The sequence below is a fragment of the Podarcis liolepis genome (assembly GCF_965112155.1).
Source record: "Podarcis liolepis genome assembly, chromosome: 11".
Lineage (NCBI taxonomy): Eukaryota > Metazoa > Chordata > Lepidosauria > Squamata > Lacertidae > Podarcis > Podarcis liolepis.
Window position 1 is genome coordinate 21,985,691 of NC_139565.1, and position 25,092 is coordinate 22,010,782.

Below are 25,092 nucleotides of genomic sequence, written 5' to 3' on the forward strand. Positions count from 1 at the left end.
CAAATCGCCGACCTTCTGATTGGCAAGCCCAAGAGGCTGAGTGGTTTAGACCACAGCGCCACCTGCGTCCCTGGCACTATAGAAGTGCTGTACTGAGTATGGTTCTGTGTGCACAGAATCATAGATTCAAAGAATCACAGAACTGGAGAGTTGGAAGGTACCCTGAGGATCATCTAGTCCAGGCCCCTGCAATGCAGGAACATGCAGCTGCATGTTTGCTTTCTATCTGCTCAACCCACACATTTTTGGATTAGCAGCTTGATTACAAAATGACTTGTCTCCAATGATGCTGAACGAGGGGCGGGAAGTGTGAAGGACCACAGCATTTGCTCAGATGACTCCACTGATGCACACATCTGCAGATGGAGTGGATCAGTGCTCAGCAGCCCCGCCCAGCCATGTCACACACCTGGCCCCCAAGAAGAGTTTGGATTTGATATCCCGCTTTATCACTACCCTAAGGAGTCTCAAAGCAGTTAACATTCTCCTTTCCCTTCCTCCCACAACAAACACTCTGTGAGGTGAGTGGGGCCGAGAGACTTCAGAGAAGTGTGACTGGCCCAAGGTCACCCAACAGCTGCATGTGGAGGAGTGGGGAAGCGAACCCGGTTCACCAGATTACGAGTCTACCGCTCTTAACCACTACACCACACTGGCTCTCCAGATATGGACTGTTTGAAGTTTGAAACTGGAGTCTACATGCGTAAAGCCTGTACGCACATAGGCTCTTCATTCAATTAGAAATCCTGCTTTCTCTAAATAATAGTATGCCTGGGTATTTCAGCTTTGCTGTTGTTTTATTTCAGCATGTACTGCGACCAAATATACCTTTCCCAGAATTGCAGAACAAGAGGAATTTGCTTACGTGAGGCTCCTGGGAACCAAAGAAAAAGAGTGTGTTTCAAGTTCTTTCTTCGGGGAATAGAGCTTTGCTGGAAAAGGGGGTAACAGACACTGACTGGCAAATGATCAGCAGTACAAGTTGTTCTTGCTCCGAGAAGCAGCAATCAGTGCCCAACATACCACTGGAGGTGTCTGTTCAGATAAATTTTGTTTTTCCTTGATTGGAGGAAGGAGCCTTTGAGGCCATAGAAAATGTGACCAGCCCAATGAAAATGGTACCCCGAATAGGCTGTTCTTAACCTTTTAACCTTGCTTAGAGAAAAAGAGGGCTATAAATAAGAGATGTGTTTTGCAGTTGTAGCATGACACTTTCAAAGCAGTGGGAAAGAGCAGCCAACAGAAGGCTGGGAAATGGATGTGGGCTTGCAGCTCGCAAATCTCATACGTTAGAAGTTTAAGGGATTGCTCCATTGGATAACTAATTGCAGGTAAGAGACTTTCCTATACAGAGGTGAGTCTGTGCAGTTTCATGACATGCACTGGTATTGCCGATGCATTTCCTGGTAGATAATGCATGAGATCACAATTTCCGCCTGATACTGTAAACACTTGAGGCTCCATTTGGTTACTCTTGTTTTACAAGCTCTCAATGTGCTTTTTATGCTGTTCTCTCTGAACAAGGTGTTAAGACAAGGATGGGACTGCATGTTGAATCAGCTCACTGTGGAAAACAGGTCTGCTTTAAAAAGCACACTAGAAGAGCTTGGGGTAATCATCCTTGTTGTGGAAGTATGTCTGCGTAAGCCTTGTGTTACACACCATGAGGAGTGCGAGATTCCAGGAATTACAGGTGCACTTACCAGGACCTGTGTTCCTTTTTGGGACAATTAGGCACAGCATCCAACTGTGGTGTCTTTATGATATATGGTTTTATTTACACATATACACAACCTGCACGTAGGTGGAAGGATTGCAGAGCATTCACATCATATGAGGATCTGGCTTCTTGCTTAAGGGCAAAACCAGATTCAAACTACAGCAAAAAGCCATTTCCTTTGTCTCTTAGTTCCAGCCTGTTATCCTCTGCTCACAGAGTTCTCCCCTCCTTCTCCTTCTCACTGCTAACTGACTCCAACTACACCCCACCCCCAGCCTGTGTCATTCAAAGCTGAAACCCTAAACCTGACCTTTGCCTCTGCCCATTAGCACCCAGCAAAGAAGGGGTCCCACTCCCCATTGCCCAGCAATCTTGCCTTCTGCTGGTTTCCTTGATGGGCACCACCAACCTTTATCCCCTGCTAAACCACAGAGCCTAGGGCTTGCCGATCAGAAGGTCAGCAGTTTGAATCCCCATGACGGGGTGAGCTCCCATTGCTCGGTCCCTGCTCCTGCCAACCTAGCAGTTCGAAAGCACCTCAAACTGCAAGTAAATAGGTACCGCTGTGGTGGGAAGGTAAACGGCGTTTCCGTGCACTGCTCTGGTTTGCCAGAAGCGGCTTAGTCATGCTGGCCACATGACCCAGAAGCTGTACGCCGGCTCCCTCCCAACAAAGCGAGATGAGCGCCACAACCCCAGAGTCGTCTGCAACTGGACCTAACTGTCAGGGGTCCCTTTAATTGCCCTTCCCGCTGGCTCTGTGCTCTGGCTTGGCTACTTAGCATCACTAAATCCAGGGGTTTTCTGTGTTTGGCAAAGTTCAATCAACCTTGAGTTATTCTAACCCAGCCAGATGGGTGGGGTATAAATAATAATTTTTATTAAATTATTTCTTTGTTATTTGAATATTTATTTATTACAGCCAGGAATTAAATTCCTGGGATCTGGCACCCAGGAATTTGGGGGAATGTGGCCCCCCACCAAACCCCTAATACAGGCACTCCTAAATGATCTATTGTACATGATTGTGTTGCCCTTTATTAAGGTGAATGCAATCTTTATTTTCTCTGAAAATCCCCATTAGTAAAAATGGATTGTAACAACAATCTCCCTGTCAAAAATACTTCTTGGGGGACGGGGAATGATCAAGAGCATTGTGGCTGAGCAACTGCAGACATTCCTGAATAAGATTGACGATCTGGATCATGGGTAGGCAAACTAAGGCCTGGGGGCTGGATCCGGCACAATTGCCTTCTAAATCCACCCTGCAGACAGTCCAGGAATCAGCATGTTTTTGCATGAGTAGAATGTGTGCTTTTATTTAAAATGCACCTCTGGGTTATTTGTGGGGCATAGGAATTCATTCATCCCCCCCCCCAATATCGTCCGGGGGCCCCACAAGGTCTGAGGGACAGTGGACTGGTCCCCTGCTGAAAAAGTTTGCTGACCCCTGATCTGGTTCCATGACTGTCTGGGTTTAGGCCTGGGTTTCAGACAAAATCATAGCTGTCAACCTTCCCTTTTTTTGTGGAAAATTCCTTTATTCCCAGCGCCGTTTCCCACTGCTTCCCGCTGCTATCCTGGATTATTAGATATCCCGTAGACTGTCCCCGGGACAGGTGAGGCTGCTGATCCCTTATTTTCAAATCTGAAAGTTGACAGCTATGGACCAAATCAGCCTTGGTCATCCTGATAGACAGGGGGATTCCAAACCTGCTCTTTCTCCTTGATGTCTCAATGGCTTTTGATATCATTGACCATGGTATCCCTCTGGACTGACTCTGAGTATCGGTGGAACTGTGTTATGATGATTCTGTTTCTGCCTGCAGGGTTGTGTCGAGAAAGTAGCATTGGAATTTTAGAAGACTGTGTGTGAGCAGCCTTTTGTCAACCACACCTGGAAAGAAAAGCAAATGTTCTCCTCCACCTTGTGCAGCATCAAAACTGCAAAATGACGTGGATTAATGAGACCATTTCAACTTTTCACAATTCCTCCACAAGGATATTAATATCCCTGCCCTATTTGTACTTCCATAGAAATAGCTATTAAATTGGCATTTTTAAAATTCGTGCAATATTGAAATATCCAAAGGATAATCATCCTTCTGCCAGACAACCAGCACTTATGTCTTGGGAGAGATATATTCTGTTTATCTATTGGGTAACTACAGTGTAAAACAACAGCATTTCGCTCAGTTATTCTACACCCTTCACCGCTGTCATTGCCCAGTTTCTTCTGATTACTGGAACAGCTTAACATTAAAGAGCCAAATGTTGCCACATGCTATGAGCAATTGGAAATGTTTTTGGCCCTTCCCAAGGGTGTACAAGAGGACTCAATTACTTGAGTCATCATTGCTTGCAAACCTCTCTTGCTAGCATTTCAGGCTCCATGCCACTTGCTGTGTTAACCTGTCGCATTACGTGCAGCGAGTGTTTTGTAAATATCTGAGCAATCACCTCCATCGTCAGCAAAGGTATGACAGGAGCAGAGATGAGTAGATAGTAAAGTTTGCTTGGCAAAAACACAAAGCAAATGTCACCACTCAGTCATCGACTTTCTTCATATTTACTGAGCAGGCCATGAAATCAGTTCCAAATATTCCATGTTGGGACAGCAGATAGCCATGGTTCTTGTACATGGTTTATGTATGACAAAGAGGACTCATGAGATTCTTCTTTGCTTAGGTTGTGTACATACAACACACCGGAGATCCTCAGCCTCGGATTCCTAGATGTTGTTGTACTATGACTTTCATCATCCCTGATTGTTGGCTAAGATGGCTGGGGCTGATAGGGGACCCAAGGTTGAGGAAGGCTGCCATACACTTACGGCATATTTAAAGCACATTACCCCACCCCAAAGAATCCTGGGAACTGTTGGTTGTTTGTTAATTGGTTGAGGAATTGTAGCTCTGGAAAGGGTTAAACTACAGTTCCCAAGAGTCTTTGGGGGGGGGAAATGTGCTCTAAATGTTTGGTGCACACACAGCTCTAGTTTGGGTGATAACATCCCCACCCCTGCTTATGCAAACTGGTTGGGGGGGGGGCTAAGAAAAAACACATACAAATAGGTAGAAATATTTGGGGGCCAGAATGCTTCAGCAATGGAAAAAAAACCTAGAGGTATGTGTCTGCCTGCCAGTGAATCTTCCTTCCAGTATTGTAATATAAAACTCTCTTGAGTGGGAGCTGCCAGTTCTGTTTGAAGAAATGAGTGTGTAGGAGCCAAAACGTTTATTTACCTCCACCCAGTGATACCTTGTCATCTGAACTTTGACCAATTTGGGTTAATGCCCAGTACTGATTATGGTGTGCAAAGCTGTCCTCTTTTAAACCGGGGAAACAGTGAAGTTTTTAAAGTGTCTCCCTATTTGTGCTAGTGAATAGCTGTACATTATCTGAAAAGTATTTCTTTGTTCGGTTACGTGTATTTTCTATACCCCCACTCGATCTTGATTTAGCATTTACCCAAGCTGAATGTATTTTAATTCCTTTAATCTTTCCTCATAAATTAGCACAACTAGCTCCTTAATCAAGTTAATTGCTCTTCCAGGATTTCCCTCCAATTAGTCTTTCTCTTGTAGATACTAAGGTCCACAAAATGTATTCTGTATTCTAGCTAGAGTTTATAACTATACACAGAGGAGCGTATCCTGAGGATGCTGATGCTTTGAGACAGGATGTAGCTCCTGCCCCACCTGTTACCAGATAACCCTCAACACCTATAGCCTAACCAGGAGAAGAAGGTGGGCTAGGGTGGGGAAGCAGAGCTTGAGACTATACAGTGGCTGCATCTTGCTTTATACCTTGGGGCCAAATGACACGTTACAAGCAAATGCCTTGGCCTTTGGCCTGATAGCGGAAAAGCCAATTCTGGAGAGGGTTCTCAGGACTAGACAGTTGGCACACAGGGATTGGGTATTTAAACTCTTCCCTACAGTTTCCTGCTCTCATTCAGAAAATCCAAATTTAGCAGCGATGGAGGGAGAGTGTGGGCTGCCACTTGGATGAGGGTGTTGTGTGGATGCCACAAAAATAAGCAGAGACCCAAGTAGCTTCAGATTCACATTAAACTCCACTGTAGATGAGCCCTGGGTGAGAGAACCTAGCAATTCAGTTGAAAGGCTAAAGCAGCTGCAACTGCACACAGAAGTCAACAGAATAACTTTGCCTGCTGTGGGGAGAAGTTGTCATTAGAAAGGGCATAGAGCAGACTGCTCTTTGGAAAGTATTTTTAACGATGGGGAATTGTGGTATATTGCCACACCTGTGGCCTAAGCAGCCATAGTATACATTGGGCTCATCTTAACTTCCTTTTGTGTTGCATTTCTAAGCACAGGTCCATGCTTAAAAGCTCAGTGCCTGAGATTTACACATTTATATTATATTATATTATATTATATTATATTATATTATATTATATTATATTAATTGCATTGCTCTGGTGCTTTCCCTGTGGAAATCTGCTCTTTACTGCTGAATCAGAGCAAATGACAATCCTTTGGAAACTCAAATTGCCATTTGTTCTGATTCAGTGTTAAAGAGCAGTGTTTCCTGGGGAAAGTGGCGAGGTGAGAAAGAGCACTCAGACACAGAGCTTTAAAGGGTGGATCTGTGCCTAATGAGAGGCAAAAGGTGTGTGTGGATGAGCCCTTAGTTTGGTGGTTGTGGTATTCACCTGACCTCCAGTTGGTTGTGTTGCTGACACTTACTAGGAGGTCCTGGAGTAGGTGCAAGTCAGTGACAATGCTCAGTGCAGTGCAAATGAACTGCTGGGAACACATTTGTAACCCTCTGACCTTGCCCCTCCCCTTCTACCTCCCAGTAAACAGCAGCAATGTGACCAACCAGAGGTCAGGTGAGCACCACCCCAACATGTGCTACTGAATATACTTAAGAGGAAACATGACACAAAGAAAGGCACAAAGCAAGTACCACCTCTTTTTACATCTTGGCCTGTTGTGGTATTGATAGGTGCCCCATTAACTCTGGTGCAAGCTTAAGCAACAATTCTGAAGCAGCTTGCTTGATGCTGATTCAGGAATCTCTGCAAGTCTATTCAAGGGTGTGGTGTTGTTTTGCATGAGAGGCCCAGCAAAATGCTATCACTAGTGACTTACAATGCTTTTTTATTTGTCTTCACTGCAGCCTGTTTGTACACTGTTAGACTCCCAAGGGGAACTGCCTTAACAGCCATTTGCTGAAAGGCGGAGTAAAAAAGAAAATTTGCATCTGACCATGTATACGGTGCAGTCACAACTAAACCCTGTAATTCCACAGTAATGCATAATCATAATGAAAGACAACTTCCTGAAAGAGCAAACTGGTATTTTTGCTATTATTTAAACTAATTTATCTCTAGTGATAAGGACTGGAAACTTTCTCCTCACCAACCTCAGGTTTTTGCAAGTCATATAGCATCATAGGTTCCTAACATTTTATAATACTTTATTTTCTTTTTGTATCTGTTAGGTGTTTGTGCATTCTATGGAGTTAGCTTTGGGACTTTCATTGTCGAAAGCAATGAATGAATGCAACAACCAATAAATCACCCTTCAAAATGTTGTTGGTGGTGGAGAATTGCACATTTCCAACATGATGAAATAGCACCATCATACAGAAGCTGCAGTCTTGCACAACTCAATGAGGAACTGTTAAAAAAATTAACTGTGAGTCAATGAAACTGGTGTAGCAGTGGAGCCAATTGATATTAAAAACCCCAACACAAATTAGAACTTTCTCTACTGCATTTTGCACCAAGGTTGGACTGTTAAGTGTACTTTGTGCTAGACATAACTGCAATCTTGTTTCATTGTCAGGACTGTCATATCTGGAGACAGGAAACCATTTTATCTGTGGTCAGCTTGGGTTGTGATCACATTTTAGTTTTCGCATCTTGTCTTGTAGTGAAAGGCAGTTTGAATATTTAAGCCATCTGGCCTAATTAAGATTATTTGACCTGCAGGCTATTTTAAAATAGTCTTTGGAATTGCAAAGCTGAGGGAGGCACACTCTAGTCTTTGCCATTGGACAGGAGACTAAGGGCCAATGGAGGTTTCATCTTTTCCTCCCAGGAGGAACATCATGGCAAAACAAGCCTAGCTTCACCCACTGGCTCCAGCTTTTCCCCTCCCTGCTAGAAAGAACACTCAGCTCCAACTGTCAGTTGTTCTACACTTGCAGAGCTGTAGGGAAGTACACTCTGGTCCCATCCATCAGCAGGAAAATAAGAGCTTCTGGGCTGTGTGAGTTTGCACACATCTGTCTATTGTATTCTGCCTTGAGGATCATTCATTCATAAGGTAGGATATAAATCTTCTAAATAAATAACAGTGCATGTTGTTCAATATGTTCAGCATCTGACACACTGGCCTTTTTTTTTAAAAAAAAAGCTCTAAAACATTTCTTTTATAGTGACTATAATACTAATAATGTAGAAAGAGCTGTATGTGTCTCCTCTTCTTCTGGTGTCCTCCAATGTTTTGGTCTGAAAATCCCATCTACCCCAGTTAGCAGGGTAGGGATGGGAGTTCTGGTCTAAAAAATCTAGAAGGCACAAGGTCAAGGAAGCCTGGGTTAACCTTGGCCACAATGACTTTTCCCAAGCTACTGACTGCATGATTCTGTGCAGCTAGGTGACCTTAATTCAGTAATGTGCATGTTCACATCTCACTCTGTACAGGAGTGGAATACCAGAGAACAACTCCAGCTTAAGCTAGTAGACATGTGTGGGGCCTCTACCTTATCAGCATATGTATTTGAGATATTTATAAATCGCTTTTCAAGCAAAATTCACAAATATCACATGAAGAAATATTAAACTATTAGGACACTAGAGCATAAACTAAAAACAAAACGTAAGATTACAAAGCGGCAGTGACACAGGCACCCTCTAGGCAAGCTTGCCTACAAGGACACCTCAGAGTGAGGCCAGGAGAGCCTGCTGCTCTAACATCCCTTTGTAGGAAGCAAGAGGGAAGGTACAGAAGCTGGGAGAAGAGATGAGGGTGGCAGCAGCAGAGGAGGGTGGCGGCGGCGGCAGGGAAGTGTGACACAGCCTGCTGTCAGAGGTGGCGTAATGTCTTGCACCAGCCCTGGCTATAAGGGGGAAACATGTTTTCAAAATTATCTATCTTCTCCCCTTGGGCAATGAGCACTCAAGGTAGCTCTGTGATGTTGGCTCAGAGGCAATTGATACTGATATGAATACCAACTACAGGGGGCAGCTGTTGCCTTTAGGCTCTGATGTTTGTGGGCTTCCCAAAGGTACTTAGCTGACCACTGTGGAGAAAAGAATACCAAATGGTCCTCTGGCCTTATCCAGGGCTTAGAAAGTTCATTCTAAAAAGGAACTAGCTCTAGTTCGCCAAAAAAGAACTAATTCCAATTCATGTTTTTCCCTTTACAGTACTTAAAAACAAAACAAACGTGTTCCATTCATAGTTCAACTCATTCATTCAAATGATCCTTGGCAAAAAGAGGGGAATAAGAGCTTTCCGAGTGTTACAAGCTGCTGAAGTATAACATATACTTCAGAAGTGGAATGTAAATTACCGTATTTTTCCATCTATAAGACGCCCCCATGTAGAAGATGCCCCCTATTTTGGGGAACTCAGATTTAAGAAAATGAGATGTATCCATGTATAAGACACCCCCTAATTTTTGACATTTTAAAGTAAAAAAACCTAGTCTTATACATGGGAAAATATGGTATTTATTTCCCCCAACAATTATTATTTTGGAAGCTTAAAGGCCTGAAGAGTCTAAAGAGTAAAAAAAGGGAAAAGTGAATGAACTTGAGGATGAGCTAGAAATTGTTCAAAGTTCTACCCGAAATTGAACTTAATTCACTCAGCAATTATGAAAACTACTTTCAGATACAGTTCAGAGGTTTTTGAACCAAAGCAGTGAACTTTGTTAAACCAAACTATTTAATTCCAAGAATTAGTCTTACCTACCCTGTGGGGCTCATTATATTTTTATTTCTGTACTGCAACATTTGAAGGCTGAAATGGGACATGAAACCCAGCTTAAGCCTATGATGATGACATCATCAGAGCTGTAAGGATCATGGCCCAGGAGCAAAGTGCTAGGTCTGAAACTGCTCATCTAATGACAAATGTGATTAAGGCGCACAGGAAGACGTCACTAACTCCACACCCTAGAGCAGTTAGCCAGGATGGAGCCAGGCCCTTCATATAAGCACACAGGACAAGCAAAACCATTTTTACAATTGGAACAGATTTCGAATCAAAAGAGAATTGGTAGGAAAACAAAAAAGTTGCCAATGAGCATAAACAAAAGAAGTATACCCTCCAACATTCCTCTGATGAAAATAGGGACATCCTATTCATACCCTCCAACATTTCTCTGATGAAAATAGGAATATGCAGTGCTACTTTTTCTAGAAAAAGAGGTGCCGGAACTCACCACTAACGCCTCCCTTGTTCTCTTAGAACAGGCATAGGCAAACTCGGCTCTCCAGATGTTTTGGGACAACTCCCATTATCCCTAACTAAGTGGTCAGGGATGATGGGAATTGTAGTCTCAAAACATCTGGAGGGCCGAGTTTGCCTATGCCTGTCTTGGAATGACAATGGTGCCTACCTGAGAGGTGCTGGAACTGAGTTTCAGCTGAAAAATGGCTTTGGGGATGTCCTATTCCATACCCTCCAACATTTTTCCAATGAAAATTGGGACGTCCTAGGGAAAAGTCGGACATTCTGGGATTAAATGAGAAACCAGGACGGCTTCTATAAATCTGGGACTGCTCCTGGAAAATAGGGACACTTGGAGAGTCTGAAGGTTGATATAAATTAACTTATTATTGTCAGTTGTTTTTAATACTCTAACCAACCCTTGGACCTTACAGTGAAGGGTAGGTAATTAATAATAATAATAATAATAATAATAATAATAATAATAATTACAACAAATACAAAACCTGGACTGGGGATGTGTGGTGGCTAGAATGGGACACAACTTCAGAATGATGGAGGAAACAGCTAGAGAACCATCCTCACCCAGAGAAAATATCAATGCATTCAGTATTTGTAGGATGTAATCCAAGATGGCTTGGAATCTCCCATAGGAATGCTGTTGCTGTTTTGTTAGCTCCCTGAGAACAAACAGGTTTTGTACACCGATAACAGCATAAAGTCATGATCTGCCCTTTAGCTTTTATGTGATGGTTGCTTTTAATAGGCTTTTATTTTTAATGGTATTATCACTGATTAGTTTGCCACTCTTGGCTCCTTTGGCGTGAGATATACGTGTAATAAATACATAAATTACAGTCAACTACTTGTATTGCACCAGAGGGCTTCATATTTTGCAAGTGACTGTGGAGCAGACAGTGCCAGCTGGCCCTACTCCTGCATCTTGCCAGAGGAAGGCAAATACCCCTTCCCATAATTCAGTGCCACTTCTCATCCTTTCAAGTTTTGATCTACAAGTTACAGCACTGTAATGAGACACCCAACCTGCCCCCCACCTCTGAAACTGGCAGGACTATCACAAATGTTTCTATTTTAGGGTTGTTTGCTTTTGTTGTCAAGAATTCTGCCACTTTATCCTGGTGGTGGGTAAAGCTTAAAGTAGCTTGTAAACAAAAAAATACAGGAGACCCAAATGCAAAGTACCTGTAATTTCTAAAAAATAAAAACCAACCCTAGCTTTAAAAAAAATAATCACAGAAGACAGTGTCCCTACGCATAACCAGAGTGCCTTTCCTCTTTCATGGTTAGCATGGCGATTAATCAAAGGCATCTCTTTGACACAACTTGGGTCTTCCTTTTTTCTCTTTTACTGAAGAACAGGGTATTTTAATGCCATCCTCATCGCAAAGGTGTCTGTGGAGGGGAAATATTGATTGAAAATGTCTTGTAAACTAGATCGGTAATTGGGTTCTTCTGAGAGTATTTGGTGAGCTAACGTGACCGTGTTGTGGGACTGAGGATCGTTGGAGTGATCATTCTGTGATATTATGCCAACGGACAAAGCTGTACTGTAACTTTTGAATAAATGTGAAAAATTTAAAAATAAAAAAATGGAATATGGTGTAGGAGCCAGTGGTGGTGTAGTGGTTAGAGTACTAGACTAGGACCTGGGAGGAGACATGGGTTAACAACATCCCCATTCGGCCATGAAACTCACTGGGTGAGCTAGGGCCAGCCACTGTCTTAAATCTGATATAATAATAATAATAATAATAATAATAATAATAATAATAATAATAAAAACACCCTGAACATCTCCAGCGTGCTTCCTCTGTACAGCTGCATTTCCCCACCTTTTAAAAGTGCATCTTATACAAATTAGGGAGAAACGAAAAACACCTGACCTCCCAACCCCCCAGCTTTGGCTACAGATCCTTTTGGCAGCTAGCGGACAAATTCTGGCGACTAGCGGCCCTTAACTCTCCTCCTCCTCGGCTCTCTGCCCTGATTCAGACACACGTCTGAGGGAAGAAGCCCCTCAGATTCCTCCTTCCACGTCCCACACGCCAGTGGCGGGAAGCCGAGGGGAGGCAGCGCGACAGGCCAGGCGACAAGGAGCCCGGCTCCCCATAGGCCGCGCTCGCTTGGCGCCCGCCCGCCTCCATTATGTGCTAATTTAGCCCCGCGCTGAGCGAGGCTCGGCTTCCCCGAGCTTTTCCTCAGCCCGGAATAGCTCGGCAGCCCCCCCCCCCCCATCGGCGGCGGCAGCAGCGCCACCCCCGCCTCCCCAACCGCTTCCCTCAACCGCCTTCGTGCTTGCGCTCTCAGCCCAACTTGTCCCCTAGCGAGTCCCGCCTCCCTCCCTCCCTGCCGCGCGCCTCCGGAGGCTGGCGGGCGGCGCAGGGGCCACCCCTCCACTCGGCCTCGAGGCGGGACGCAGCAGCAGGGTAGGCTGCGCCGGCTTCTGTGTTCGTTCGCTCGAGCAGGGAGGGCGGGGAGGAGGAGGAGGGAGGAGGCTGGCTCGTTGCAGTTGGGAGCGCCTGTCATGGAGGAGCTGCGCCGCGAGCGGGGCGCGGCGGCGGCGGCACCGACGGCTGGGCTGTGAGAAGCGGCGCGGCGGTTGCTCTGAGGAGACGGAGCCGGGCCTGCCTTTCGGCGGGAAGGTAGCTGGCTGCAGATACCATAGGGGGAAAGGGAGAGAGGGAGAGAGACAGGCTCCTTCCTCGTCCTCCTCCCTTCGCCTCCGCCCCGGCCTGGCTCTCAGGCGTTGCCGAGGCTCCTCCTGCCTTGCCGGTCGCAGCGAAGGGCGAGCGGGGCGGTTGGAGTTTCGGCGGCCGGGCAGGCAGCGCTGCGGTTCGGGGCGGGCGAAGGGAACGCGAGGGCCGAGCAGGCGGAGGCGACGCAGGTGAGGAGCGGCTGCCCGGCAGCGGAGCTTTCTAGGCGACGTCGGCCGCCCGCCTGCCTGTTTCCTTTTGGCCGCGGGAGGCTCCCCAGGGGAGAAGTCAGGACAAAGGGGGCGGAGAAGCGAAGGGCGTCCTGGGTGGCTCCGTGCCCGGAGCACAGCCCCTGCGGGTGGGCTGGAGGTCGTGAGCAGGGCGAAGCGCCTCGGGTGTGGGGGTCGCGACCGTGGGGGTACGATGGGGCCATCTATGCCGTCAAACCGTGTAGGGCAGGCGGGGAAATTCCTGAGGGCGCCTTCCCAGCTGAGGGCGCACTTGAAAGCTTTCCTTTTGTGAGTCTTGTGATATTTCGGGCACAGGTTCGGATCCCAGCCTTAAAAAGTTCTTCGCTTTTGCTTCTTTTTTTGTGTGTAGCCACCAGGTGGTGACAATCCCGTGTCAGCTAGGTTGTCTGAACCCAGATGGGCTCAGCAGACAAAATAGATGGTTAACCGGTATGAGAAGTGGCAAGAATAATTTGCATCGGGGATCCTATCTCCCTCATAGTCATCTCAAAAGCTAGCATTTTTTGCCTGTAAATGTTCAGATCCAAGTGCCTTTTTCTTCTGGGGACAAGTGGGAGGGCCAGTATAACCAAGGGCAATGATTGTATTTTGAGTGTCTTCACTTAGCTGTCAAACTTTGTCTTGTTTTCTAGGTTGCTGAGCATAGTATTTGCTTTAAGAGGTCTCCTGTGAAAGCTTCATGCAGTACACAGAGGCAGCACATCCTTGGAGGAGAGTGTGCAGGGAGCAGTTTCAACTCTGTGGTTCCAGTTATCCCGTTATCTGTGATTCTGAAGAACAAGTCAGAGAGAAAGGAAGAGACTAAATGGATCTTAAGACAGCAGTATTCAATGCAGCTCGGGATGGCAAGCTGCGGCTTCTCACCAAGTTACTGGCGAATAAAACTAAAGAAGAAGTGGCCTTGCTGGTGTCAGAAAAAACAAATGGTGCCACGCCCCTTTTGATGGCAGCCCGCTATGGCCATCTTGACATGGTGGAACATCTACTGGAACAGTGCAGTGCTTCTATAGAAGTTGGTGGCTCTGTGAATTTTGATGGTGAGACTATTGAAGGTGCACCACCATTATGGGCAGCATCAGCAGCTGGCCATTTGAAGGTGGTCCAGTCTTTATTAAATCATGGAGCATCTGTCAACAATACCACTTTGACAAACTCAACACCTCTTAGAGCTGCCTGTTTTGATGGTCATCTAGAAATTGTAAAGTATCTTGTGGAACACAAAGCTGACTTGGAAGTATCAAACCGCCACGGGCATACATGCCTTATGATATCGTGTTATAAAGGGCACAAAGAAATCGCTCAGTATTTGCTTGAAAAAGGAGCTGATGTAAATAGAAAAAGTGTCAAAGGTGAGTTCAGTATCCATTTTCAGCAGTGACTTTTAAAGAACTGTTCAGAATGTTCATTTGGTTTGACAGTTCAAAGGTTCAAAGTCCAAGCTTAATTCTGTCCTTGCTAAATTTTCCATGCTGTATAACCTAGCATTCCTTTAGGTTTCGTTTTTAAAGGGAATTGTTCCATAAATTATGCTCAGGTAGTGTTGTATACTTACAATGATGTGGTAATAATTCCTTGTTTTTTAAAAAGCAACATCATACAGAAACTGGATTATTTTGGATCATTGAATGGAAGAATTTAATCACTATTAATACAGGTAATACTACAAATACAAATTGCATTGGCATTCTTTAGGCATCACCACCCATTAGCTAAACATATCTATCTGCCTACTAGGTATGGTAAGGAAATACCCCATATTAGTCTTATCCTTATAGTTGTAATAGAATTACAATAAAGGGACAGTGGCACTGTGTCACAACTTAAGCCTTTGTTCTTCTTGTTTGCTATGTTGACACTTTTGGTCAGCAAAATTGTTCTGTGGATTATTCTCGTGATTGTAGTTTACTCGTCCATTTGTTCTAGACATGGCATTGCTTTTTTAGTACAGTATTTTGTTTTCTTTCACATTTTTACTAGTTTGCTAGGAATGTTTATTGCTTCAGAGAGTCACAAAGATTACTCTGCCCATCCTGTCTCTGACTCACATGCATCTGACCTCCCTTACTACACTAATCTAAAAAACAGGACGTATAACTGAGAGACTGTGCAGTCCTACACAGGTCTACTCAGCAGTAAAACCCATTGAGTTCCATGGGGATTACTCTCAGGTAAATGAGTCCATAGCAGCCTTAGTCTTACGAAAATCCATGGGCTTTGGTTCAATCATTTCCACTGTGTAATAACAAATATTATTTGTATGCCAAGTAACTGAGTAACTGAGAGCACAGTGGTGTAACTACAAATCAGGAAATTTCTAGTTTTGACTTGTTTCTGTCGTGAACCCCCCTAGACAGTTGCTTAGATTCCTGGATGCAATATAGTGAGGGGATAAATCAAACTATGATTATGTAAATTCTTCGAACAGTCTACAGCTTTATATAAATACTAAGTGTTATTATTATTGACCAGCTGGATCTTGTTTTGTGACTTTCTGGTGTTGTCTTTCTTCACTCTGCTTAATGACTCATAATTGAAACACAAGTTCTGCCCTTATAGCAATGTGAAAGGAATTCTATTTTTATAAGCAGAAGAAGCCTACTGCTGTCACTGACACTTGGTAGCAGAACTTTACCCCTTTCTGTTATTTTAATTTCTCAGTATTATTTTAGTACATTAACTAAAAGAACTGTGTCATGGTCATGGGTTCTTTCTATTAGTAATATGTCTAGATAATCGAAGCTATGCCAGGTGAGAACCCACAGAAACTTTTATGGATGTCCTTTCCTAAACATTGGAGAGTGACATTGCTGGTTGTTTATCCTTGATGATGCTCTTTTTTCCAATTGGTGGAATAAGAGTTTTGGCCTAGAGATTAAAAAAAAAAATTCACCAGAAGTTGTGACTTCATCTATTTTTCTTCGTCATAGGTTCACATAAGATTAATTTTATTGAAAATAAAACCTTAATTTTATTATAATTATTAACAGACAAAGTAATTATCTCAATTCCCACATCAATATATTCAGAGGATAAACTGGGGAATATTTTTTTGTAGCGACCAATTAAACGTGACTGCCAGTTTTGGATTTTGAGTAGTATTTTGTGCACCTCTGTACTGTGAGCTCTGAAGTTTCAGAATAACACAGGAAGTAAATATTTCAGAGTTTTTGTTTTCGTGCGGTATATATGCAGATTGATTATAGGTGTCTTAAAAGATCTCAATTTCACCTTTAAAAAGGTAGTCTTATAGTTCAGAAAGCAGTGGGTGGTCTCCAGTTAACTCATTCTGTCAGTGCAAGCATTTTCACTTGTGCAATGGAACTTCTCCCTTCTCTCATCCTTCCATGTGCCCCTTACTGTTCTGGGTTTCCCCCCAACCCTCTGGAACCGATGTAGGGAGGATATTAGGCGGGTGCAGGGAGAGGAGACGGGAAGTTCTGTTGTGCTAGTGGAAATCTCTGTGCTGATGGAACAAGGTAGTTAGATACCATTTGTAGTCCTTTTTAATACAATGCATAATGGGTCAGTTACATGATGCTTTTTGTTTCAACACATGCATAAATGTAGGTTGGGGCAGTAAGGCCTGACTTGCCAGCTGGGGAGCACTCTGGTTTCTGATTTCTAAAGGTACTTTGAAGCAGCTCACAAATGTAGAGAAAATACACATTTCTTCCTTAACTGTGCTATTCTATAAAATGTATAGAATAGCACACTTAATGAACAAAGCAAGCTCAGAAATAAGCCCAGTTGAATCCTAACCCCTGGCTAGCAGTGGCAAGATTTGCTGGAGCTATTCAGCTAACCACTGCAACCACAGTCCTGCTGTTTGTGCTTGGCAGGGTGGGAGGGGGCAGGAAAAATGCCTTTTCACTGTGTCAGCTACCAGGATCATACCCATCTGCCATGTGATGACAGCATACCAGCTCTGATCTTGTGTCAACCCAGTCCATCCCTATAATGCCTCATTTTGGGGGTCTCCATTGTAGTAGTGATAATTCCAGTGCTAGCTTCCATCTTTCTGCTATTTGGGTGGGCATATTGAACTGCAGCTCTGCCAGTGGCAAAACTCCCCTGCTGGTGCAGGCTAGTGGAGCCAGGCAGAGCTGGATGGAGGGACACCTTTGCTGCATCTACACTCGCTCCCAACATGGCCATTTGGGCATTTGAATTGCTCTGTTACTCTTAGACAAGTGTGGGCAGGAGTGCAACCAAAGTCTCCCTGATGCAAATAGCAGTAGCCTGGAGACTTTAACAGGATTAGAAAAACAGGCAGCCCTCCAAATGTTGCTGAGGCTGATGGGAATTGAAGTCCAGTGGTGTCTGGGGAGCCATGCTTTTTAGACAAATCTACCAAAGGGTAAATATCTGTTCTGAAAATCAGTTTTATTCAATTCCTGAGAAGCACTTTCTTCCACCATATGTCCTCCACAGTGGTGATAGTAAGAGCAGTTTCTGTCTCGGGTTTCTATTTCTGGCTCTTTTCTCTAAATCCTTAGAAGATTGTGCTGGCAGTATGTGGAGGAGCCAGCTTGTTTATTATGTTGTTGTTGAGCCATGCCTTTTGAAAACTCCTAGGTTTGTGTGGAACAATTTATGTGCCTATAATATAGTATAGTTGCAGTACAGTGTGGTGGGGTGTGTGTATTACATGAAAAGATATGTAAAATATTAGTTATTTGGCAAGGAACCTAAAATGTGTGTGAGGAAGCCTGTCCAGCGTATTCTAGAGCCAGACAGAAGAACCATGTGAATCCCTTCTTTGTTAGTCATACTGTTTTGCTTATATAAACCTATCACATTTGTTGATCTATGATTATCACTTCGGAGTCTATCCATGGCAACATTGTCACTTGGAGAAATATTAAGCTGCATAGATTTAGAGAGATTTTATTTAGGAATCTTTTAAACGTTTTTCAAGGACTAGGAAAATGTTATACTTCTTCCCTAGTGGATACTTTTAGGAAGAAGGCAAACATGTTAGGTTAAATATGAAATTTACAGAAAGCTAAGCATTTCAGATGATATATTTTCATTGCACAGATAAGGAAGTTGAGTGAAAACTAAAATATATGCATCACAATCCTATGCAGATTTGCACATAAGTACTTGCCCCAGAGTCGGCCACGACTGGACCTAATGGTCAGGGGTCCCTTTACCTTTACCTTTTACTTGCCCCTCTGAATGTTCAGTATGTCTTACTAGCAGCTGTTAACCTCAGACTGCAGTCATATGCAGTGGAAGGGTAGTCTTTCAATAAGGTTATGAGTTACCATATATACTCAAGTATATGCCGATTTTTTCAGCACATATTTTATGCTGAAAAAGCCCCCCATGGCTTATACTCAAGTGAGGCGGTTGGCCCAAAAGGAGCCCTTTCTCACCGCTGGTCCTGCCCCCGCCTCTTGCAAGAGTGGGCACAGGAGCCGTGGTTGGGAGAGGCCCTGCGCTGTGCTTCTCCCAGCCGCGGCTCCTATGTCTGCTCTTGTGAGCAGCAGAGGGACGAGCGGCCTGAAAGGAGCCCTTTCGGGCTGCTTCTTCCTCCTCCTCCTCCTTTGCCGCTGTCGGCAGCGGCGGAGGAGGAATGAGCAGCCTGAAAGCAGCCCTTTTGGGCAGCTTGTTCTTCCTCCGCCACTGCCACCACCACCAAGTTTGTGGTGTGGTGAACCAATAAGTTTTGAGTCAATACGTTTTCCCAGTTTTTTGTGCTAAAATTAGGTGCCTCAGCTTATATTCAGGCCAGCTTATACTCGAGTATATACGGTAATTATTTAAGGGTGAAATCCAGTTTTCCACCTAACTCTTGGGATGGGTTTTGATTCAGCAGAGGCATCTGTGAATGTCAAAAGGGGGAAGCATTTTTCTCCCAATTCTCTTTTCTGATGAAGTCCCTCACACCACTTTTCATAGTGTTCTAAAAGGTTCCCTGATCCTCTAGAACAGATTTGGGCAAGCATTAGAAGGTGAATTAGAGAAAATCTCATCCCCTCCTCTAATGTTAGCAGATGCCTGTGCTAGAGCAAAAGCTGCCCTGCAAGTGAGAGGGCAGCATTCAATGCATCTTATTCTAAATAACTAAACAATGAAATGTGGTGGTTCTGACAGGACATGATTAATCCATGTATTATGGCTTTCAGAAAGTTAAAAATAAAATTGGCACATTGTCCGTGATTCAAAGCTTAACAGATTTCTAGCCAGTAGTAATATACTAGGGAAGATGACTACACTCTTGTAGACAATGAGTTGTACTCTGTCCATGATTGTACACTGGGTTACTTTACCAACCTGTTAAAGAGTTAAGATTTTGGTGAGCTGGCCTAGTATCTTAAACTATGTGGCTAGTGAGCAAACAAATTCAATTCCTGTGAAATGGTGAACTATTGGAGAGAAGCTGAATCTGAGTCTTCAGTGAAATACTGGCTGTGTTTTATCAACAGTAAGTTCCTTCCCCAAGTTGGGACGTAGGGACATGATCCCAACACAGTGCTTCTGTGCTGCATTATTACCCAGATATGTATAAGCTGGATGTTGAGTAGTATTGGCATCAGTGAGCCATGTGCATATGAATTGGTGTAAGTGGAACAAATGTCAGTAATAATTAGGTATTTCAATTTCAGCTTTTTACATCCTTTTCTTAAGCTATCATGCTTTGTGCTTCCTATCTTTAAATACCTTCTTGGTTGTCTTCCAAGTTATCTCTCCCTGCCTGTCCACAAAGATCGGTCTCAGGGCCCCATGTGAACAATTTCTTGAACATAATGTCTTTTCATTTTCCTCATAGCAGCATTCTTTTTTGAAAACTCTCCCGTTAATTTGACTTCACAGTAATACAGTAGCGATGGGGTGGGACAAATAGGCAACCAATTTCCTGTTTGTGTTTTTTTTTTGCTATATACATAAACAGAGCTTTATTACAGAAACATTTTGTAAGACATGTTCAGAAGGCTATCTACTAAGAAATTTACCCAGTATAAGTGGAGGGAAGCAGTGAAGTATTAGAGTACAGTGACTCAGGCGCAAGCTTTCACACACATTGTGGTATAAATCCAATTAAAGAAAGTCAGACTTCTTTCTAAATAAGCATGCATAGAATTGTGCAGAATATCTCTGTGCTGTTCATTTGCAAGGGAGTACCTGAACCTATTTTTTCCTTGGGCAAGCTGGCATATTTGTTCTATTTTCCTATTTCAAGCAGCAAACCATTACGGCCACTCATAATAGGAAGATACTTGCAGTTGAACTATAACTATTTCAAAGGCAATCTTTAAATTTATTAGAAATAATTAAACAAACATCAGCTGTAGTTTCAGTTGCCTAATTGGATGCAGATTTACTCCCCAATTTGTGATCTGAGACATCACGCTGGAACAGATACCTACAAACAAATATATTTGTAAAATTGTGTCGTAACTGATCATGTCAAATGGTGGGATGGAATACTTCCTGTTGCAGGATCTGCTTACTTGTAAATGCTCCAATCTGCCCCTTGATACAACAGAGAAAGATGCTTACCCGCCAGAATTTATTTATTTTGATAATTATTTTACAGTTCTAGATATGTGCTGACTGCAACCCCACAAACAGCAATCAGACTCTGCATTGATTGTGAAACTTATTGGAGAATTCTTCTTTCTCCTATTCACAATTATCTAAAGTAGAGAGGGGATTGCTACAGAACTTGGAAACAGTCACTGCTATGACCTCAGAGATATTGATGCTCCTGAAGTGCCTTGAAACTGAGTGACATAATAAAGTTAGGCTTGTGTAGAGCAGAAAATTATAGATAATTATTTGAACTACGTGGGTGGTGCTATGGTCTAAACCACTGAGCCTAGGACTTGCTGATCAGAAGGTCGGTGGTTTGAATCCCCACGATGGGGTGAGCTCCCGTTGTTTGGTCCCAGCTCCTGCCAACTTAGCAGTTTGAAAGTACGTCAAGTGCAAGTAGATAAATAGGTACCGCTCCGGCAGGAAAGTAAACGGTGTTTCCATGTGCTGCTCTGGTTCACCAGAAGTGGCTTAGTCATGCTGGCCACATGACCCAGAAGCTGTCTGCAGACAAATGCCGGCTCCCTCGGCCTATAGAGCAAGATGAGCGCCACAACCCCAGAGTCGTCTGCTTCAGGTTACAGACTCCTATAACCCAGAACTAGTACCTCGGGTTAAGAACTTTTCTTCAGGATGAGAACAGAAATCGCGCAGCGGCGGCAGCAGGAGGCCCCTTTAGCTAAAGTGGTACCTCAGTTTAAGAACAGTTTCAGGTTAAGAAAAGACTTCCAGAACAAATTAAGTTTTTAACCCGAGGTACCACTGTAATATGTATTGGGAAAACATGGGGAAAATTTTAGCTCCAGCAGAACAGTTGCAGTGGGATGTTCTGGCAAAATGCTGTGAGCTTTGTGTTGGCAAATATAAAAGCCCACATATTCAAGGCTGATTGTTTTTCTTAAATTCAAACAGGAAGATTATTAATTGACTAATAAGGAATGTTACTTTTCTTACATGTTCATGACTTAGATTAAAATGCCACCTTTGTCGATCATTTGTCCACTGCTTATGATGTGTAATTTTATCATTATTTTAATGACTAACATACTTGATAATTTGAATTCTGTACAGCCATAATTCCTTCATTGTTTCTCTGAAAATGTGTCATAGCATACATGATTTTTTTGCTTTCTTTTTTTCCATAGGAAACACAGCATTGCATGATTGTGCCGAATCTGGTAGCCTGGAAATAATGAAGATGCTTCTCAAATATTGTGCAAAGATGGAAAAAGATGGTTATGGAATGACTCCCCTTCTGTCTGCTAGTGTTACAGGTCACACAAACATAGTTGACTTTTTGACCCAACATGTTGAAACTAGCAAAGTAGAACGTATAAATGCACTGGAACTCCTGGGAGCCACCTTTGTGGATAAAAAGAGAGATTTGCTCGGTGCTTTGAAATACTGGAAAAGAGCTATGGATATGAGATACAGTGATAGGACTAACATACTTAGCAAACCTGTGCCTCAAACGTTAATAATGGCCTACGATTATGCCAAGGAGGTGAACAGTGCCGAAGAGCTAGAAAACCTTATTGCAGACCCTGATGAGATGAGAATGCAGGCCTTGTTAATTAGAGAACGTATTCTTGGCCCATCTCACCCAGATACGTCCTACTATATTCGGTACAGAGGTGCTGTCTATGCAGACTCTGGAAACTTCAAACGATGCATCAATCTGTGGAAGTACGCTTTGGACATGCAGCAGAGCAATTTGGACCCCCTGAGCCCTATGACTGCGAGTAGTCTGCTTTCGTTTGCTGAACTCTTCTCCTTCATGCTTCAAGACAGAGCAAAAGGCCTGCTGGGCACAACAGTTACATTTGACGATCTCATGGGTATACTGTGCAAAAGTGTCCTCGAAATAGAACGTGCCATCAAGCAAACTCCATGTCCACCTGACCAAATACAGCTCAACAAAGCCCTTTCCATCATCTTGCATTTAATTTGCTTGCTGGAGAAAGTTCCTTGTAGTCCCGAGCAAGATCATTTCAAGAAACAAACTATATATCGATTTCTTAAGCTACATCCTAGAGGAAAGAATAACTTCAGCCCACTCCACCTTGCTGTTGACAAGAACACCACATGTGTGGGGCGCTACCCAGTTTGTAAATTTCCTTCTTTGCAAGTCACTGCTATACTAGTGGAATGTGGCGCTGATGTAAATGCTAGAGACTCTGATGACAACAGCCCTTTGCACATATCTGCACTGAACAACCATCCTGACATCATGAATCTTCTTATCAAGTCAGGATCACATTTTGATGCAACAAACTTGCATAAACAAACTGCTATTGACTTGCTGGATGAGAAGGAAATGGCAAAGAACTTGATCCAGCCCATCAACCATACTACACTGCAGTGTCTTGCTGCCCGTGTAATTGTGAATTATTGCATAGGTTACCAAGGGCACATCCCAGAAAAACTTGAGAACTTTGTTTTGCTCCATAGATGACAGTCTGACAATAGGCCCTTGGTACTGTGGGAGCACGAGTTAGTAACATCAATTGTTGCTTTCTCAAGCACTGTTGTGATATGCCAGCGATACACCATCATTCATTCAGCTTGGTCCATCCTGCTCATTTGCAAAAGCATTATTAGAATCAGATCTGCAGAATTGGTTGCCCAATATTTAAAACAAACATACCATATAATATATTTTGTGGATTATTTAGAAATGTAATGCTATATTCGGACTCACTAAAATTTGTCTGCCAAAGGCTTGTCTACTCTGGTTTAGTTTGCCTGTTGGTTGTTTGGGACTGAACTGAATAATTTTCGTGGTGTTGTCTTATTCTTACTGGTGTGTGGATTTTATATAGTTGGGAAGTCATCTTTTTGTTCTTGCTTGAGCATTTCTATTCTTTTTTCTAATGGGTTCATTGCTGAACTATACAAGTTGTATGGACTTGTTAACATTTGCAATTACCATAAGTGCTTTTATCCTCTCTATGCACTGGCTTGAACATGACTGTTTGTGTGTTGGCATATTTCTATGCAGCAGTTGGCCATTGTCAGTTCTGACACTGTTTTCTTGCAGTTTGTTAGAGAACTCTTTGAAAATATACCCTTTACAGTTTGACATTTCTTGAAGACACCAGTCAGCTGTCTAAACTCATGTGACTTTTTGCCCCCAGCTTTTTCTGCAGTTGCTTTCCATTTATTTTTCTAGAGTTGCGTGCTGAATTTGGGAGTAAAATGTGTTCTTGTTGGCAATCCCACTTTTAAATTAAGTCTGAAAGTCATATAAATATGTCTTGCTGCGAGGAGAGAAAGGAAAGGAACTGCCATATTCTCCTCTACACTAGTGTCTTGCTTGAGCTGATTGTGTGACTAGGCATAGAGAGTCTTTTTTTCCAAATTTAACCTGAAACTTAATCATACAACTCAGTGAGTACTAGATCAAACATAGTCTGAAATTACAACTCAAGATTCTTAAGTACAAAAGAAACTAAAGCATGTTGGCATGATGCTTGTCAGTCCAGATCTAGCCATCCACTAGTATAATTAACTATATGGTTGTAATCAGTAGCCCTCTGCAGGGGCTTCAGAAGTTTAGTAGTATCCCCTTCATTTTCAAATAACTCTTACAGATAATTTGCATGCATTTTATTCTCTAATACCTTTCAGCCATATTTATGGAAAACATCAGAGGCCATGTTGAGTACATAGTCTCGACTGAAAGCTATCTATTTTTATAATACTTGCACAACAGCTTAGCTATTGCAGCAGAAAGGGCTTTTTAGACTTGATAAGGAAACCATAAGTGAAGACTACAAATGAGATTAAGATTCAGGTAATTAATATAATTCAGCACTTTATTGTTGATTCATAATGAAACTTATTATGGCATATTAGACCTGCAAATGTCTTAAAATAAAATGGTTCTCAAGAAAAAAAAATCCCACCTCATTTTTCTTCAATGGAATACAGTGTATTTGACATTTCCACAATCTAACATAGTGAGTGTTTTCCAGTACTACTATACCTGGTGCTTTTTCAGATCACAAAAAAACAACAACACATAGGTTATTGTGAATCTGTAGCAGTTGACAGTGCAGGAAAAATCAGAACCAAATCAATGCATCAAGGCTGGCATGAATCTGGAATTCCTATTTTAATTCCAACATTACTACCCTCAGTTGATTGATCACATTTGGTTGGCACATCCTCACAGTACATATTAACTAGTACTCACACTGACTTTTTAAAATCATCACTTTATTGGCCTATTCAGAAATAATGCTAAACCATGGGTTAGCATTTTGAGAACAAACTCTGTCTTTGTGCTTTCTCTTTTTCTTCTCCTTAGTGTTTGTGGGAAGAAGACTGGAAACCTCCAGTTTCATTTTGGAATAAATCACAATATCAGGAAACTGGTTTATTTATTCTAACTAGTTAGTTCAAAGGAACCAGGATTA

At 43.0% G+C, this 25,092-nt stretch overlaps 1 protein-coding gene across 6 annotated transcripts; it reads left to right on the forward strand.

Annotated features, from left to right (window-relative positions):
- The first annotated feature begins 1,210 nt into the window (after positions 1–1,210).
- FEM1C (fem-1 homolog C) lies at positions 1,211–24,573 on the forward strand. Of its 6 annotated transcripts, none has more exons than XM_083464532.1 (3): positions 1,211–1,331; positions 13,759–14,475; positions 21,817–24,573. In XM_083464532.1, the coding sequence occupies exons 2-3, from the start codon at positions 13,932–13,934 to the stop codon at positions 23,124–23,126; spliced, it is 1,854 nt and encodes a 617-aa protein (XP_083320658.1). In that variant the 5' UTR covers positions 1,211–1,331; positions 13,759–13,931; the 3' UTR covers positions 23,127–24,573. The 6 variants fall into 6 exon arrangements, with proteins under 6 accessions (XP_083320658.1, XP_083320657.1, XP_083320654.1 ...); XM_083464531.1 differs by lacking the exon at positions 1,211–1,331 and adding an exon at positions 11,511–12,608; XM_083464528.1 differs by lacking the exon at positions 1,211–1,331 and adding an exon at positions 12,493–12,824.
- The last annotated feature ends 519 nt before the right edge of the window (positions 24,574–25,092 follow it).

What these genes read in the sequence shown, in the direction of transcription:
- FEM1C (XM_083464532.1), top strand. Translation starts at nt 13,932, where the DNA reads ATGGATCTTAAGACAGCAGTATTCAATGCAGCTCGGGATGGCAAGCTG. An exon ending in AAATAGAAAAAGTGTCAAAG is followed by an intron (nt 14,476 to 21,816) that starts GTGAGTTCAGTA and finishes TTTTTTCCATAG; the next exon opens with GAAACACAGCATTGCATGAT.